The sequence below is a fragment of the Triticum aestivum genome, chromosome 3B, assembly GCF_018294505.1.
Source record: "Triticum aestivum cultivar Chinese Spring chromosome 3B, IWGSC CS RefSeq v2.1, whole genome shotgun sequence".
Taxonomy (NCBI): Eukaryota; Viridiplantae; Streptophyta; class Magnoliopsida; order Poales; family Poaceae; genus Triticum; species Triticum aestivum.
In genome coordinates, this window is record NC_057801.1 from 454,544,284 (window position 1) to 454,563,616 (window position 19,333).

Below are 19,333 nucleotides of genomic sequence, written 5' to 3' on the forward strand. Positions count from 1 at the left end.
TAAACCATATGCTCATTGTCATTATCATGAAAAGTGACCTTGATTTTATTACAATCAATAACACCCCCTGCAGTATTAAGAAAATGTCTTCCAAGGATAACCGACATATTGTCGTCCTCGGGCATATTAAGAATAGCAAAGTCCATTAAGATAGTAAAATCAGAAACCACAACCGGAACATCCTCACAAATACCAACAGGAATAGTTGTAAACTTATCGGCCATTTGCAAAAAGAATTCAGAGAGAATCAACTTATTAAAATCAAGTCCTTTATAGAGAAAAGGGCCTGACGCTAAAATCAGCTCCTAAATCATATAAAGCAGTTTTAACATGATTATTCTTAATAGAGCATGGTATAGTAGGTCTCCCTGGATCTCCTAGGTTTCAGGTATTTTTTCCTTGACAGAATAATTTACAAGCATAGTAGAAATTTCAGCCTCAAGAATCTTTCTTTTATTAGTAATAATATCTTTCATATATTTGGCATAAGGAGGCATTTTCATAGCGTCAGTCAAAGGTACTTGCTGGAATAGAGGTCTAAGCAATTCAACAAAGCGATTAAAAGTGTCCTCGTCTTTAGACGTTAAAGCTTTACTAGGAAAAGACATAGATTTTTGTACCCATGGCTCTCTTTCTCTACCATGCTTTGTAGCAACAAAATCTCTCTTATCATATCTTTTGTTCTTAGGTGGTGATTCATCAAGCTCAACTTCAGGTTCTATCTCAACATCATTATCAAGTTCATTATTATTACTACATGGAGCATCGTCAACAATATGATCATCATTAACATCATTAGCATTATCAATATCATTATTAGGTTCATGCTCATCACTAGATTGTGTCTCAGCATTAGAAAAAGAAACATTATTAGGATTTTCAGGAGGTTTTTCTATAACAGGTTCACTAGAAGCATGCAAAGTTTTATTCCTATTCCTTTTATTCTTAGGTGAACTAAGTGCACTATCATTAACTTTGTGAGAATATTGTTCAATTCTTTTAGGATGGACCTCAAGATATAAAGGTTCCTGAGCTATTTTACCATCTCTAGTAATTACTCCAACAACATGCTTATTAAGTTTATTATGCATGTCCCTAAACAAATCATGTTGTGATCTAGAAACTTGTTCAAGCTCAGTGTGAACCATAGAAAAACGCATGCATAATCCTGTAACATCATTGAAAACTCTAACTAGCACATCACACAAGCGTCAATCACAATAGGATTTGCTTCAATTGATCACTAATTTGCAAATTCAAGTTTTGTTGTTTAATGATAAAATTATCAAATTATCTAGGCACTGACTTGGAGATTTATTATAAGGAATATCACCTTCATTAAACCTATAAAGAGAATTTACCTATAGTACATGTGTCAGAATGTTGAGTCAATGTATTTCTTTAATAGGTGTTAGATTCTTAACATCTTCAGATTTAATATCTTTCTCTTTCATAGATTCTGGCTTCTTGCATATCTTTTGGACTGAGGAATAGAATACCTCTTTTCTCCAGAATTGGTTTCGGAGGTGGTCCGGGAAGTGTCCAATCATCAACATTTCTCAAAAAGTTGTTCAATAAATCTTGAGCATGTGTAACTGTTCTTTTCGTGAAAACACAACCAGCACAACTATCTAGGTAATCCCTAGAAGCATCTATTAGTCTGCTATAGAAAATATCAAGGATTTCATTTTTTTAAGAGGATGATTAATCAAATCATTTAATAATTGGAGAAGTCTCCCCAAACCTTGAGGGAGATGCTCTTCCTCAAGTTGTTTAAAACTATACATTTCCGATAAGGTAGCTTGTTTCATATGAGAAGGGAAATATTTTTCAGAGAAATAGTAAATCATGTCATGGGGACTACGCACACTACCAAGAGTAAGGTTATTAAACCAAGTTTTAGAATCGCCCTTTAATGAGAAAGGAAACAACTTAAGGATATAATAATAATGAATGTTCTCTTGTTGAGCAAACAGGGTGGCAACATCATTCAGTTTAGTAAGATGGACAATAACCTTTTCAGACTCATAACCATCAAAAGGATCAGATTCTAGCAGAATGATAAGTTCAGGATCAACAGAGAATTCATAATCTTCATCATAAATAAAGATAGGAGATGTAGCAAACTTAGGGTCATGTTTCATCATTTGGTTCATGGCTTTTTCTTTAAGTATAGATATAAAACTTCTAGGCCATTATGAGTATCATAAGCCATTAATTCTCTAGTAATATCCTCAGGAAAAGTGTAACCATCAGGAGTATCAAACATCTTAGACCTAGCAGGAGTACTAGGTGTAGCAGGTGATTCATATTTTCAGTAATTTCATATTCTTTAGCTTTAGCAATATGAGCATCAAGTCTCCCCAAGTGGCACACTTTAATTAAGCAAGTAAGAAGCATCATCATGAGTATCATTGATACATCTCCAACGTATCTCTAATTTTGATTGTTCCATGCTGTTATATTATCAATCTTGGATGTTCTATATACATTTACTAGCAACTTTATATCATTTTTTGGGACTAGCCTATTAATTTACTGCCTAGTGCCAGTTGTTGTTCTTTGCTAGTTTTTTACTTTGTAGAATATCATTACCAAACGAAGTCCAAATGCCACAAAACTTTTTAGGGATTTTTTCTGGCAAGAAGAGACCCTGGAAGATTCTGGAGGCCACAAGAAGAGCCTCGTGGGGCCCACTGGGCACCATAGCGCCAGGGGCCTCTGGTGCGCCCTGGTGGGTAGTGGGGCCCATGGGCACCGCCTTGACCTACCTTTGATTCTATAAATACACTAAAATCCCAAAAAAAACTAGGGGAGTCGACGAAATATTTTTTCCGCCGCCGCAAGTTCCAGAACCACGAGATCTAATCTAGAGGCCTTTTCTGGCACTCTGCCGGAGAGGGCAACGATCATGGAGGGTTCTCCATCATCCTTGCTACCCCTCCGATGATGCGTGAGTAGTTTACCACAGACCTATGGGTCCGTAGTTAGTAGCTAGATAGCTTCTTTTCTCTTTTTGATCTTCAATACAATGTTCTCCTCGATGTTCTTGGAGATCTATTTGATGTAACTATTTTTGCGGTGTGTTTGTTGGGATCCGATGAGTTGTGAGTTTATGATCAGTTCTAAAATTCATGAATATTATATGAGTTTTCTCTGAACTCTTCTATGCATGATTGTTATAGCCTCGTATTTCTTCTCCGGTTTATTGGTTTGGTTTAACCAGCTAGATTGATTTATCTTGCCATGGGAAGAGGTGCTTTGTGATGGGTTCGATCTTGCGATGCTCAATCTCAGTGACAGAAAGAGACATGACACGCATGTATAGTTGCTATTAAGGGTAACAAGATGGGGTTTATTCATACATGAGTTTGTCTTCTCTACATCATGCCATTTCATTACTCCGTTTTTCCATGAACTTAATACACTAGATGCATGCTAGATAGCGGTCAACATGTGGAGTAGTAGATGCAGAATCATTTCAGTCTACTAATCTTGGATGTGATGCTTATATACATGATCATTGCCTTGGATATCGTCATAATTATTTGCTTTTCTATCAATTGCCCAACAGTAATTTGTTTACCCACCGTATGTTATTTTCTCGAGAGAAGCCTCTAGTGAAAATTACGGACCCGGTCTATTTTCTATCATATATTAAAACCAAAAATACCTTGCTGCAATTTTATTTTATTTATTTTATTTTGTGTTTTAGTTAGATTTATTTATCAAAATCTATACAATATAATCTATCTCAATACCATTGAGGGATTGACAACCCCTCTACGCGTTGGGTGCGAGTATTTGTTGTTTGTGTGGCAGGGTGTGTTTACATAGTGTGCTTGGTTCTCCTACTGGATTGATAACCTTGGTTTCATAACTGAGGGAAATACTTATCTCGACTGTACGGCATCATCCCCCGCCTCTTCGTGGCAAATCCCAACTCAGCTCACAAGTAGCAATCATCATTAGCAGAAAGCGGATGTATTAATTAACTGTGCGATATATCAGATTGAATAACAGGTTGGTGTGTCTGACTTAAAACAGAAGGTGAACAAGCGTGAAGCTAGTTTGCAGTTCCTTACCTCCCCTCTTTAACCACACCTGAGAATCACTTCGCTTGTAGAATTATAGTAGCACAATTATATGAGAGTCGTGAAAGTATAACGGTAGTAACGTAATCATAGCTTATTAACTTCTGAGCAATGTAATAACAGAGTTGTGGCTCCCGGCAAACAAGGCGGACCAGATGAATTCAATATGTAACACTCACAACCTAGAGCGATACACAATAGCTCCAATTCGTCAATCAAAACATATGTAGGCATGTACTCTGTATATAGTCATACATGCTTGTGGTAAGAACTTACATGACATCTTTTGTCCTACCCTTCTGTGGTAGTGGGGTCCTAATGAAAACTAAGGGTAAATAAGGCGCTCCTTTTAATAGGGAACCAGAACAAAGCATTAACAAATAGTGAATATATCAACTCCTCAAGTTATGGTCATTTCCAGAGAGTATCTCAATTATTGTCACTTTGGGGTCTGCGCTTTGGAAAAATAATAGGTGCATATAACTTGCAAGTAAGATCAACATCTCAAGTATATAGTCGTGAAAAGCATAAGTGTTTAGATCTAAAATCATGGCACTCGGGCCTTAATGACATGCATGAAGCATATCAAAGTCATATCAACGTCAATCTCAGAACATAGTCGATACTAGGTATCATGCCGTAACAAATTGCCTCGATTACATAAGAAATATCATCCATCTCCATCACTGTCCAGCAAGCCTACAAAGGAGTTATTCACTTCCGATGGTGAGCATCAAGGAATTGCTGATGGAGAAAGGTTGATGATGACAACAACGACAAATCCCTCTCTCCGGAGCCTCAAACAGACTCCATATTAGGGCTTCTGGTGAAGAATAGGAGGTGGTGGCGGCTTTGTATAGTAAAATGCGATAAAGAAAATTCTCTGATCTTTTTCTCGGGAAGACAGAATATATTGCCTTGGAATTAGGTCAAACGAAGGCTTGTGGGACCCACAAGCTCACAGGGTGTGCCTTTGGGGGGTGGGCGCGCCCTCGGGCTTGTGCCCTGCTGGGGGTGGGGCTCCAGCATTTTTTATTTATTCCATAAAAATCTCTGTAAAGTTTTGTCCAATTTCGAGGACTTTTATTTCTGCACAAAAATAACACGAAGGTAGTTCTGCTGAAAACAGCGTCAGTCCGAGTTAATTTCATTCAAATCATGCAAACTAGTGTCCAAACAAGAGCAAAAGTGTTTACAAAAGTGATACGTTGGAAACGTATCAAGGGTCTCTCCTACACATTACCATAAAGGATGCTAGAGTTGTTACGCAATCACGAGTCCGCTAACTAGCGTTTCCAACCCACATGCGACACTGACTTATGAGAGACCTTGGGACCTCTTCCCCCAAAAGACTAGCCTTTTAGAAGGGAACACCCTACCCTTACAAGTCATCTTCTGTCTCCTCCCGCGACCAATGTGGGACTAATCCCAACAAGAGTACCCGCTAGCCTCCTGGTCGGTTTTTTAAAGAAAGGAGCCCCATGCTAATTCCATTTGTTGCATGTTTCGTTAATATCGACCTAGTGTCTTAGTCTGCCTGCGAGCCTCATCAAGGTCGATTACACACACGAGTCCATCAATTCTGGTGGAGTCACAACTCAAAGCCAGGGTGCATCTCAGTAAAATCACTAGTTAAGGGATACCCCTTGCAAGGGCCACTCCCATTTCCTCTGGTGGTGACAAGTGGCACAATACTTGTGCACCACTTGTCGTAGTTATGGAGTTTTTGTGGACTTCTTCCCTTGGGCAAGGAAAGATGTGTGGGTTATTTGTGCATACTTCGTATATTCATTTCTCAAATTGATTTATCTCTCGAACCGTTTTCACTGTCGGCGATCCTCGCATCGAGATCTTTGAAAGTAGATCTCATTCTGATAGGTTTTAACCTTTTTTTACTTAACTATGCTACAAAATTGTACTAATTGTGCTTCACAAAAGTGAAGCACAATTATATTTTCACACTCGGGGTTGGATAATCTATCAAATGTTGGTTAAGTGTGGAGTATATAGGTTGTTTAAGAAGAGAGAAATCGTTGGTTCCTTAGTCATTTCTCTTTTCTATCGTTACAACTCCTCTCCCCCTTATTTACCCCCTTGTCGAAGCACAAATTGTGCTTCACACGGAAGCACGCCTTTGCTTCACATTAGGGGAAGCACAATTGTGCTTGCATGAAGCACAAAAACACAAAGGAATAGAAAATAGAAAATAATAATAGTTATAATAAAAGAAAACACAGAAAAACCTGAAAGAAACCATCTTACGGGAAGGTTTCGTGCATGACATGTGGCGATGCTGGGACGTGCCACATGGCACCCTCCAACTAGTTGCTGCTGATAGATGTGCGCGTGCATTAGCGCCTCACATCTACGACACAGGTGTTTTTTCCTTTTAGTTGTATTATTATTTTAGAAATATTCCAAATATAGATAGCTCAATCATTACATTAGTTAAACTTTTGAAAAGTTCAGCACACACTTCAAAATGTTCATGCTTAGTAAAAAAAATTGTTTGTGAAGTTTAAGAAATGTTCATAGCATTTAAAAATATTATTTGTGACATTTCAAAAATGTTCAAGGGTTTAAAAAGAATGTACATGACATTTATTTTAAATGTTTATACAATGTAAAAAATGTTTCATACCATTCAAGAAAAGTACATTACTACATTTAAAAATCATACGAATTTTAAAATATTGACATTTGAAAAATGTTTATACAATGTAAAAAATAGTCACGTAGTTTAAAAAATGTTTCAACGTGTATCTAAAAATATTTAACATATATCAAAAAAATGGAAGTACGTCTCACAGCGGGTAAAAGATAGCCCTGGTGGTGCATCTCATGAACACAAGGCGGAGCGGACAGCATGGCGCAAGCCCAGGCCAGGCTCATAGAATTCACCCGTAAACACAAGACGACATGAGCTGATGAGTCGCATCACCGCACACATAATCATGCACAAGAGCTGAAGAACATGATCAGAATCCAGACTGCAGCATGCATAAACTAGACAATAATCGGCAAGAGCTGAAGAACATGATCAGGGCCCAGACTGCAGCATGCATAAAGCAGACACAATAATTGACATGAGTAGTACATCCCAAGATGGATCAGCCAGCAGCGCCGCCGGAAAGACCCAGCCGATGACATTTCCGACAACAATTGGTGTACAAGATTACAATCTCCCACAATGTAGATGTATGTGCAGGTAAAAGCAGGAACAGCTATTCCCAGCTTTACAACAAAAATATGGCAGCACCCGAAGAAATGTCTGGCACGAGAGGTCCATTCAGGATAAAGTTTGTACAGCTCTGTTTCACTACAAAACTAGCAAAATCTCGAACCATGAATATGAGCCGAATCGACGACTCATTAAGTTTGATTGCATCATTTCTACTACAGAAATCCATGTGTACATCAAGTTACGAAGAATCAAGGTAAAGATGTCGCCTGTACAGAAACTAGCATCCATCTACTCTAAACCAGAAGCCTCTGTGAACCTGCAGAGTAGTCTCAATGTTAGTGAGTTAGAACAGCTGTACCTACACTACAGTACTTGACCATGTGCCATCCACGTACCGTATATCACTGAGAAGAACTGCACCCTCCAGAATAATGAAGCAGATCACTTTGAGAAATGAAAATGGGTTGAGCTGAAAGAACAAAAGGTGAATTTGGCTGGAGAACAAGTATCTGATTGCAGGTGAGAACACATTTGCGATTCAAACAAACAGATTTTCTGTTTAGATACTCTCTCCGTCCCAAAATTAGTGTCTTAACTTTGTACTAACTTTAGTACAAAGTTGAACTAAGCTTGAGACACTTATTTTGGGACGGAGGGAGTACCTAATAAGGAAATAAGGTTAGAGCAGGCTGCGCTAGCAGGCGCTGTAATATTTCCCTTTTGTTTCACTGAGCTTTAAACAAGTGTTGTGTGGTGCTGTTTCATTCAATGAACAGAGCGGTTGGATAAAAATAACTAACAAGGAAATAAGGGATAAGGAAGTTCAAGAACAATCAATGATTTGTTATCTTTAGAAGCAATTCTAGAAATTAAGCTAACATGTGCAGAGTTGGACCACTTGCTCCTAAAGTGTTCATAGGCATCCTTACAAAGAGACACAAAACAAGTACACACATATCATACCTTAAACTCCATGTCCTTTTTTGCCAGTAAACATTTGAGAAATATGAAGTCCTCGGCTGAAGGCTTCATTGAATAGGATCCTTGTTTGCATTTCCTGGAGCCCCGGCAACCATGACAACACAGCTACAGGTGTCATAACAATTACTCCAAACAGTATATCATACAGGCGTGCCACTGTGACAATAGTTTTCCAGACTGTCTCAGACCTCCTCAGGTATGGCTTGAACACCAGAGCAATAGATATGATTCCCCAGCCAGTTGGCAGAAAAGCCAAGAGACTAGTAAAGGCATCAATGAACTTGAAATTTGTGAATTCTATCAACAGGACAATACCAGTCACAGTGGCACCAACAATTATAGCTTGGACAAGCCGATACCTTATGTGCTTCTTTGCTGCGTATCTGTCTCGGAAGTAAGCAACTGCGACAAGAGCCACAAAAGCCAGCAGTATGCATGTCCATGAAAGAAGATAGACAAGGATGCTTCTACTCTCACTGGCAATGTGAAGCCGGTAAACAATTGCATACTGAAAGAAGAAATATCGGAGGTCTATAATGATTTCCAAGATGCTCCCCCACAGACCAGAGGTCCTAAGGTGATCAGTTTCCTCCTCCCACCACTTTTCCCAGCTTTGATCTGACTTCACTGAGATTCCACCCTGGAACCAAATCCAGCTTAGGAAATCCTCAAAATCATTAAAATTCTTCAGCCAGTCCAAACCTGATGGATTAAAGATGAAGGGGGCCAAAACCCACGAGGATACTAAAAACCAACTGGAAAGCGTCAGCAGGATGTACACAAATGTATTCCCAGCGCTGCTGCTGTAAGATGCATAGAGAACCAATATCACGCCGAGCTCTATTGCTTTTAGAAAATGGCTACGGGCATATAGCCTGTAGTTCTCGGCGAATTTCTTGTGCTCCACAACAAATCCACGGCCAGTAGCTCGATACTTTGCACCTCCATGAAGGATTGTCCGCCCATAATAATGTGTCTTGGTTCCCATTGAGAAGGTGTAGAAAACAGATGCAAACTGCAATTGCATTTTTAAGAAATCCCATACAGCATTGAGGAAACCATGCTCAAGTGAATTTTCAATAATCATGGGCAATGCTGTGAACAGGCCCAGCTGTATGACGAACTGCTGATTCAGGACAGCTCCCAGGGCTGCATTATTAGTAGTGCTAGTGTTCTTTGTGATGTACTCCTCGAGCCCACTAAGTGCAAGATAAAATCGCCCCCAGACAAATGCATAGACAGTTAGTACAACCATCATTGTGTTGAAATAGAATCCAATGGTTGTATAAAAAAACGAGAGCATCCGAAAGAAATCCAATCTGTGGCCCAGTCTGTAAACATCACGGCTCAGAGTTTGCTCACCATTGCCACTAGCAACCTTGGCTTCAAACATAGAAACCTGGTTGAGCCCCACATCCCTTCCTTTACCAACCTGGATGTACTCATGGTGTGTAACATTGCCTCCACGGAGGGTACAATTGAATCCAGCAAAGATATCCTCACTGATGTTGATTACTCTTGATGCTTTACTAATACCACCTCGGCCCAAGAACCAAAGACGATCAAACACATCTGGGTGGCCATAATGCATTCTAACCTTGAGTGGGTTAGCTAGAACTCGCTGCCCCAGAGTGACAAAACTTGTTTCTTGGGCAGACATAAACCAAGCTAGAGAAGATACAGAGCCAGTGAACACATGTTCCCGAACCCCAAGGATTTTTGGCTTGCGAATTCCATAATGGCGATTGAACTCTTCTAGCAGATTTCTCATCTTCAGAGCCTCTTCAAAGTAATTGTCTTGGTTCATATCAATAGTTTGAACCGCATCACCCCTTGTGAAGATGAGTGCATGATTCTGGTTCTCTGGCTTGCCTTCACCAAGCTTCAGTGGCCCAGGCAACTTCACTCGATAAATTTCAACCTCTTTCTGCAACTGCTGGTCGTATTTCACAAGGACGGAGAAGTACTCTGGTTCGGCACCAGCCGAGTGTTTTTCGTCAACATAGGCAACACGAAGTGCTTCATAATTCTTCATTAGCTCCAATATCTCATAAGCATGCGGATCATTTTTAGCTTTCTGCTGGCCATAAATTTGGCATGCAACCACATAAGTGTATTTCATAAGGACAGTCCCATACTCGCTACCTTTAAACAAAGAGCTCACACCACTGGTTGCTCTGCTCAGTGTGTGTGACGAAGAGGCCCTGCTATAATACCCTGAGCCACCAGCACTCCCTTCTCTTCTCGAGGATCCAAATCTTGAGGAACCCATTGTAGCAAGCTCCCTCGATCCAGTTCTTAAGTCATGTTCAGAGGCAGAATCCAGAAAGGTCAGCATCTTGAGAGCATCATAATAGTACATCATCCCCCTCACAGTTCGTGATAGTGTCTGTCCCCTGTATGAGACCCAGTGCCGAAGATCTCTTAACCTTTGCTTCTCACTGTACAGCTCCTTCATATCAGACATCCCCTCACGCTTCATGCGCTCAACAAAGAACTCCCACTCATCTGGGTAGATCTGTTTCAGATAGTATAGTATTGATATGCCATCTTCATTCTCCTTATAGAGCTGGTCCTTGTTGTACAACACCTCTTCGTTATAATATGGTGTCAAGACACTGAAGGCCATCATCTTCTCCACCTGGGTTGCCCGTGGTATGTTCATGAACAATGAATTGCTGAAAAATGCAATCCTCCGCCGAGCTTCAAGATTCTTTGGGACATTGACCATAGAGTCACGTGAGGTCAGGATGGTGTGCATGCGCCGTACCTGCTTATAGAAAGTGGCATTCTCCTCATCAGGCAGCACGACAGTGTCCACAAAGAGAAGGCTGGTTGGCCTTGATTGTGCCAGGCCTTCGTTCCTCAGCTGTTCCATGCTCCTTTTCTCAGCCTGGAAGTCACGAATCACAACATCATAGAGAGTCTGAAGAGCATTGACAATCTTTGTGATATCCTTGTTGGGCTTGAGAAGTAGGCTTAGCAGTGCTACAAGCTTTGCATGGACGTTTTGCAGCACAGACATCTTATACTCCACAGTGAACTTATCCAAATTCATGGATTCATCGAACTCGCGAAACAATTGCGTCACAATGCCGTGCTCCTCAGTCCTTTCCTTGATGATCTCTAGCAGCATGTATTTGGTACTATCATACACCTCAATGACCGCACAACGACGATAATCATTCTTGCAGATTTTCCTCCAGAGCCTGCGATCAGGTCCTTGGACCTCCTTTGCCTGCCCAAGTGCCAGTGACAGCTCATTACAAAGCAAGAAGCACGGCCAACGGATCACACGCACATTCCACAGCTCAGGTGGTAGCTCGAGGAGCTCAACTTCAAGATCACTTACAATATCCTCCTCCCTGAACTTGGTGATAATCTCATTCCAAATAAGTGCAAACCGCCGTGCTTCTACCTGATTTGACTCGATCTTACGGAACGATCGGCTGAACCCGTACCGTAGCTGCAGTCGCTGCCAGAAATTCCGAAGCCGGTTGGGCAAGAAAGTGCGCTCATTCACATGTTGCTCCTCTGGCATGATGTTGAATGACATGGCACTTGCAAAGAATTGGAACCTCAGCCTCAGTTGTTTCATGTCACGGATCTCTCCCAAGTGTGCAAACAGCCCCACAAATGCACCGGCCATGGAAGAGAAGATTGCATACCAGATCTGGTTATCCATGAGGTAGATCAAAACTACTGGCAACCACAATATAAACACAGCAAATCGGTTGCTCTGCCCAAAGAACTCATGCCAAGCATATGTGACCTTACTCAGCCTGTATATCTCTTTTGTAGGTTTTACAAGTGGCCTGATCTGGAGGAAATAGCTAAAGGCAAACTTCACAGCAAGCAGAAGCACCCAGAAAATAGAATATTTCACATTGTCAAAGGTGCCCTCACGAAGCCCGCGGCCAACGAAGCTGCGGCTCTGAAACCACCAGGTGAGGGCATAGCAGATCTTCCAATTTGTCTTCTCCAATGCATTCCGCACCCAAGGAATAATAAAGAGCACGGTGGCAAGGACCTCGGGGATCAGAAACGCTGCTGCTGCATACAAGAACTTCATGATTCGAGAATCGGTCCCCCGCGACCAGCCACGGTCACTGTCCCTCTGGCTCCAGATTCCCTTGTACAGCACAGCAAATACAACAACCCACGCAGCTGCCACAATGGCCTTGAGCACCATGCGCACTGCAAACATGCGTCCATCCCTGAACGCGCGGCGTAACTGTGTGCCGATGTCCAGCAGCGACTGCAGGAAGCGTAGTGCCGCCCAGGTGATGAAGACGGTGAGCAGACGCACCTGGGCTGCACGGTGGTTTCCCGTGAGATTCTGCCACGGCCAAGTCTCACCATCCCACGCAACAATGGTTGCGGCCTGCAAGTAGAGCACCAGCATCACCCACAGCCTGTCGAAGCTCCGGTAAATGTTCCAGAACGAGCGGACCTCGACGAAGCCAGTCTTGCGCACACGGGCTTGGTCGGGCGGCGTCCGGAAGAATTGCCGGGACTGCTCCATGGGCCAGCCGAGACGGTCGAAGACATCACGGCGCCAGAAGTACTCGTTGATGTCGTCGTAGTTCCGCCAGGCGGCATGGGGAGCGGTGCCGTTGCGGCTGGACTCGACCTCTGAGCGGATGACGCCGTAGATGGGCGTGACGAGGCGGGCGAGGAAGGCGTTCTCGCCGTGCACGGCGGGGTTGGCGGGCTGGCCCGTGGTGGTGTCGATGTAGCCCTCGAGGATCCGGTGCAGCTCGAGAGCCATGTGGTGGTAGATGTAGCAGATGCACTCGGGCAGGAAGCGGAGGTTGGCGGCCTCGCCCCAGACGAGGAGGTGGAGGCCGGCGAAGAGCAAATCGGCGCGGGGGTCGGCGTCGGGGACGTAGACGTTGGGGCGGCGGCCGAGGAAGCCGCACCAGGAGGTGTAGTTGCGGAGGAGCTTCCGGCGGAGGGAGCGCGCGATGCGGGGCTCGAGGGTGTCGGAGAAGTCGGCGGAGGAGAGGCGCATCTGCGCGTTGGCGAGCAGGAGCACGAGGTGCTCGCGCTGGTTGCGCACGTTGTCCCGCTGGAAGCCGAAGAAGGCGCCGAGCCAGTCCATGAGGTCCTGGTCGGCGCGCCACTGCGAGTAGGGCGGCGGGCGGAGGCCCCCCACGGCCCGGAGCGCGGCGGCGGCGGCCCGCACCTCGGGGAAGCGCAGCGACGGGTGCTCGGCGAGGAGGTCGTGGATGGGCAGGATGTTGTAGGGCTCGCCGGCCGCCGCCTGGGCGGCGGCGGCGGCCGACCCCACGCGGCGCGTGGCGGTGGCGCGCGGCGTGGTCATAGCGGCATTTGGGTTTAGGGTTAGATCTGGGCTGGGCGTGGTGGTGGATGGGGAGTTCTGGGAGTGGTTTGAAAAATTGAAAATCCTCCGTGCGACGCTGGCGTGGGGGAGGGGAAGGCGGAGGAACTGAAACGAAACGGTGTGGCCGCGTGCGGGCCGGCCGCGTGCGTGCGTGCGTGCTGGAGTGGCCGGGATGGGAAACGGAGAGGCTTTTTGTGTGATTACCCGGAAATGATAGGGGCGTGCCGGCGAAGTGGACGGACCAGAGAGACGGGAAGATTTCGCGTTGATTGATTCGGGCCGAAGAATCTTCCATGTGAATTCTACTGCCACCCGTTTAATCTCCGTCGCACCTCGTGTGCCGTGTGCGCGTGTCTTTTTGGTCACGACTTCAATGGTTTCTTTCCATGAAAGTACGTTTCCCCTTCCTTTGCTGTGGAAATTTTTTGAAAATACTTCCCTCCCTTTATGAGCTTCTGATAACTGTTACATCATTAAGAGAGGGAGAATCTCCGGCGGTGCATTATCCACCCACAGAGAAGAATGAGCTCTCATAGCCATACTAGCTAGCTTATGCGCTACTGAATTTGCTAATCTATTACAGTGATCAAAATAAGATCGAGGGAACTCGCAAGCCAGATTGTAGCAATCATCAAAAATAGCTGCCGCTACTCCCATTGAGCGACCGCCGTTATTCATCGTTTCCACCACCTCTAGATTATCTGAGATCACCATCAGTTTATTGCATCCCATCATCTGTGCCAACTCTAGGCCCTTCTTTAGAGCCATTACTTCAGCGGACAGAGCATCAACACAATGCTCCAGTTTCCAATTACCTGCAGCAATAAACGATCCAGAGGAGTCCCGTAGCACTCCTCCAGCCGCCCCTGTGAGAAGCTCCTGGTTAAACGCTGCGTCGACATTGAGCTTGACAAAATTAGCAGGCGGCTTCATCCATCCCTCCGGCTTAGCTACTGCCTTTGGCTCCATGGAAGCTATGAAGTTTGTTGTAATTGCTTTAATTGATGACACCATTTTCTCTGCACTCTGTATGACCTTGTCGTAAACCACTCTCCTTTGTTCCCACCAAATTTACCAGGAAGTGATAGAGATTAGCTCATGTACATTAGCCTGGCTGATTAGTGCAATTTCCTTCGCTGGGGTTTGCATCAAAAAATCAAGGACAGACTCACCTGCTCTATCCACACCACATGCTTTCTTAATAAAATTTTCAAGTCCCAGGAGGCGCCAAACTTCTGTTGCTCTCTTACATCTAAACAGGAGGTGTGTCACATCCTCAGCTCCACAGTTGCAGACTGGGCACTGTCCCGATGCTTTGATGTGACAGTTTGCTAGATTAACCCTACACGGAAGAGTCCCCCTGAGTGTTCTCCAAAGAAATACTTTCACCTTTGCAGGACATCGCAATTTCCAGATTTTGTCCCAGATTCCATTATTATCCATAGGTTCAACACCATTTGTTCATCACAGTTTCTTCCATGTTGATGGTTCCATTCCACGTGGTAAGCTGAGCGGACAGAGAAAAAACCACCTTTGTTATAACTCCATGCAACGAAGTCTTCCATTTCATGTGTTGGTAATGGTATAGCCATGACCTGATGCGCATCTACATGCCAAAAAGCCTGATTAATTAGCTCCTCATCCCATTGCCTAGTGACCAGGTCGATAAGATCAACAACCTTTGAAATAATATTATGTCCCCGGGGTGTGATGATTTTTCGGTCCGCCCAACCTGGCACCCAGGCATCTGACCAGATATTAATTTTTGTACCATCTCCCACCCTCCAAATATATCCATGTTTGAGTGTATTCACCCCTGACATTATGCTCTGCCAAGTAAATGAGGCACCCTTCTTGAGGCTTGCATTGAGTAAATCACTATTCGGAAAATATTTTGCTTTGAGAATTGTTGCATATAGTGAGTCTGGATTGTCCACTAGCCTCCATGCTTGCTTAGCCAACAACGCAAGGTTAAAGCAATGGATGTCCCGAAACCCCATACCTCCTTGTTGTTTTGGTACACACAACTTCCACCAAGCCATCCAATGCATCTTTTTCTGGTCATCAATGTCACCCCACCAGTAATGCGACATTGCGTCAGTTATTCCTTTGCAAGTTTGTTTAGGAATTTTGAAGACGCCCATTGCATATGATGGAATTGCCTGTATAACCGATTTAAGTAGAACCTCCTTACCTCCTGCCGACAACTGTCTTTCTTTCCATCCATTAATCCTTTTGTTCACTCTATCAATAAGGAATTGAAAACAATCTGTTTTGTCCATGCCAATAATTGCTGGGAGGCCCAAGTATGTGTCATTCAATGTCTCGGTCAATATATTGAGGGTCGAGCACATCTCAGCGCGAATAAGCACATCCGTGTTAGGGCTAAAGAAAATACTAGATTTGTCCACACTCACCAGTTGTCCCGATGCTGCACAGCACGAATCAAGGATGCTTTTAAGGACCTGGGCATCCTGATTGTTCGCTTTCATGAGTATTAGTGAATCATCAACAAATAACAAGTTTGAAATAGATGGTGCCTCACGACACACTTTGACTCCTTGTAAATCTCCCCTGTCCTCATGATGCGCCAAGAGTGCAGTTACCCCTTCTGAACAAAACAGAAAAAAATAGGGAGATAGTGGATCTCCTTGTCTCAGACCGCGCATTGGCGAGAAAGATTCAGTTTCCTCAGTATTGTATCTAACCCGATACTCCACAGTGGACACGCACTGCATAATCATCTTCACCCAATTAGCGTGAAATCCCATCTGTAGCATAATTCCTTCCAAGAAAGCCCACTCGACTCGATCGTAGGCTTTGTGCATATCTAGCTTGACTGCACATAGTCCCTCCTTCCCTGATCTTTTATTTTTAATTGCATGAAAGCACTCATATGCCACAAGGAAATTATCAGTGATGAGCCTACCAGGAACAAATGCACTCTGTGTTGGACTGATAATTTCCGGGAGGATTACCTTCAGTCGGCCTGCAATCATCTTGGAAATAACCTTGTAAACTACATTACAAAGGCTGATAGGTCTGAATTGTGTTACCTTTTCTGGTGTGTTTATTTTTGGGATCATCACGATTGCGGTGTCATTCCAACCTTTCGGTATAGTGCATGTATTCACTGCCAAAAGAACCTCCTCAATGAGGTCATCTCCTAGCATTGGCCAAAATCGCTTATAGAAAACAGCATGTAGCTCGTCCGGGCCTGGCGCTTTCAGGTCGCCTATATTAAATAGGGTATTGCGCACCTCATCAGCAGTGTAAGGTGCCAGCAAGGTATTATTCATCTCTGGTGATACACACCGTTTAACTCGAGAAATTACATTCTGATCTGCACCGTGCACTTCGGAGGTAAACAGTTTAGCAAAATAATCAGTAATGTGTTTATTTAGATCTTCTGTACCTTGACGCCATACTCCAGTGTCATCCAACAATTTCCTAATGTGGTTCCTTTTCTTCCTGGCAGTGGCTGCATTATGGAAAAAGTTAGAGTTTCGGTCACCATGTAATAGCCAGTTGGCGCGCCCTCTTTGGAGCCAATAGATCTCCTCCTGGTCCAGTAAGTTTTCAAGCAAAACACGGATTTCCTTCTGCCTAGCTCTATTGTCCGCATTATTCAATCCACAACGAAGGTTTTCTAATTCTGTTTTCAACTTTTTGATCCTTCTCTTTGGCCCCTGTAACACCTCCTTATCCCATTGATGAAGATCCGACTTGACAACACGAGTTCGGTCGGCTAAAGATGGACCCAAGCCAGCAAGTTTGGCCCGACTCCATGCTGTATTCACAATCTCTTCCACTGTTTCCTCATTCAACCACTTAGCTTCAAACTTTTGGCCTCATGTCGTCCTGCTAAATTGAACACCCTCCTGGTACTCGGTGTCAAGTATAATTGGTCTATGATCCGAATGGACATGACTCTCATTGATCAACGCCCCTTTCGGAAATTTGGTAGACCACTGCAAGTTACACACTGCCGGTCCAATCTTTCCCTAATCTCTCCTCTCCTCCAAGTGTACAAGTCTCCCGTATAGCCCATGTCCTCTAGTCCACACTCCACCAAGCAGTCCCGGAAAGCTTGCATCATATTGTTCGGTCGAGGATTACCTCCCTCCTTTTCATTTGCATACAAAATCTCATTGAAATCTCCTATTATAGCCCACGGATGGTTACCCATCTTATGGAGATCACGCAAGCAAGTCCATGACAGGTGTCGTTGATCCCATGCTGGGAAGCCGTAAAACCCTGTCAATCTCCAATCTACCTCATCCCCCCTCATAGAAACAATATCAATAAAAGAGGGCGAGGAGTAATTCAAAATCACTTTATTAATGAAGTTGCAAAACAGAACTAACCCTCCTGATCTACCATCACTTTCTTGCACATACATCTCATCGAAACCTAATTTATGCCGCACCTCATCAGCTTTTTCCTTATTCATGTGAGTTTCCAAGAGGAAAATCACGTCCGCCCTCACTCGCTCATGTAGATCCAGGAGCTCACGAACTACCGTGGCCAAGAGCAAACTACGACAGTTCCAAGCGATGGTTTTCATTGCTCCCGGCGATCACCCTCGAGGGGTGTCGCCGATCCTGCTTCATTTGTCATGTTTAAGTTACTGTCCACCGCCTGGCCTTCACGTCCTCTCAGCTTCTTTCTGTTTGCATTTTTTGGGGGTGTACCCACAAGGGTGGATTTGTCTTCCTCCTCATCTGTTTCTCCTTCAAACATGCTGACTTTTTCTGCCACTGTCGCTGTTTCAGGGGTAGCTTCTGATTTAGATTCAGTATAAGAAACAAGGGCCGTCCCCGGCACCAAATCAGACCCTGTTATCATCTCAGAAGAAGCACCCGAATTACTATCCGCTGCTAACCTCTTCCCCAAGATATTGTCCGAGGCCATTGCCGTCCTCACATCCTGACTATTAGTAACTGGGCCAAAAAACCCTCCAGCCACAATTTCTAAACCTGCACTTGCATTATGTACAGAGTTATGCATCCAACTAATATGAGATGTTCCCCCATTTTTTAGATCAACAGGGTGGCTCTGGTCCATATTACTTGCATGTTCTCGACCAGGTCCTCTTCCAGGACCCCTACCACGGGTAATGTAGTCCTCTTTCCCACTTCTCTGACGATCGCTTGAGCTTCGATCACCACGGCCTCCTCCTCTGCCTCTCCTTGTGGCAAGCAAAAAACTCCCCCATTCAAACTTACTCGCATCATGCTCTCCCGTGCCACATTCTTCGTGCCAGTGTCCCATCAGACCACAAGCATTGCAAAAAGTTGGTGGTTTCTCAAATTTTACTAGATACTTCTCTATTTGTCCACCCTTCGTTATGCCAACGGCCCGAGTTAATTTTTTGTTTACATCAAGCTTAACTCTAGCCCTAATGAACTCCCCCACAAATCCATTTGGCAGAGTAACCTGCACCTCCTCAACTTTACCAATACGGCTAGCAAGATTCTTCAAAGCACTCTCACTTTTCAATACTCCGTCTGGTAGTTTATGGATTTGACACCAGGTTTCCAGCCTATCCAATCTTACTTTCTCTGGATTTGAGAATCCATCATACTCGGCCAAAATCAAAGCAACTCCACGGAAATCCCATGGCCCTTGATGCATAGCCTTATTCCAGTCCCCTAAACAATTGAATTGAATTGAGAACAAATTTGAGTTAATCCTTTTCCAAACCACTTCTTGAGCAGAGTTCCA

At 43.9% G+C, this 19,333-nt stretch overlaps 1 protein-coding gene and 1 non-coding gene across 2 annotated transcripts; both read right to left on the reverse strand.

Annotated features, from left to right (window-relative positions):
- Window positions 1-7,297: 7,297 nt before the first annotated feature.
- On the reverse strand, window positions 7,298-13,689 carry LOC123070325 (callose synthase 12). The gene is made up of 3 exons (XM_044493471.1): window positions 8,242-13,689; window positions 7,674-7,747; window positions 7,298-7,594 (listed from the first exon to the last, which is right to left on the reverse strand). The coding sequence occupies exon 1, from the start codon at window positions 13,583-13,585 to the stop codon at window positions 8,243-8,245; it is 5,343 nt and encodes a 1,780-aa protein (XP_044349406.1). The 5' UTR covers window positions 13,586-13,689; the 3' UTR covers window positions 7,298-7,594; window positions 7,674-7,747; window position 8,242.
- On the reverse strand, window positions 10,556-10,635 carry LOC123073085 (small nucleolar RNA J33). Its single transcript, XR_006435587.1, has one exon. It is a non-coding gene; the product is annotated as a small nucleolar RNA J33 (small nucleolar RNA).
- Window positions 13,690-19,333: the final 5,644 nt, after the last annotated feature.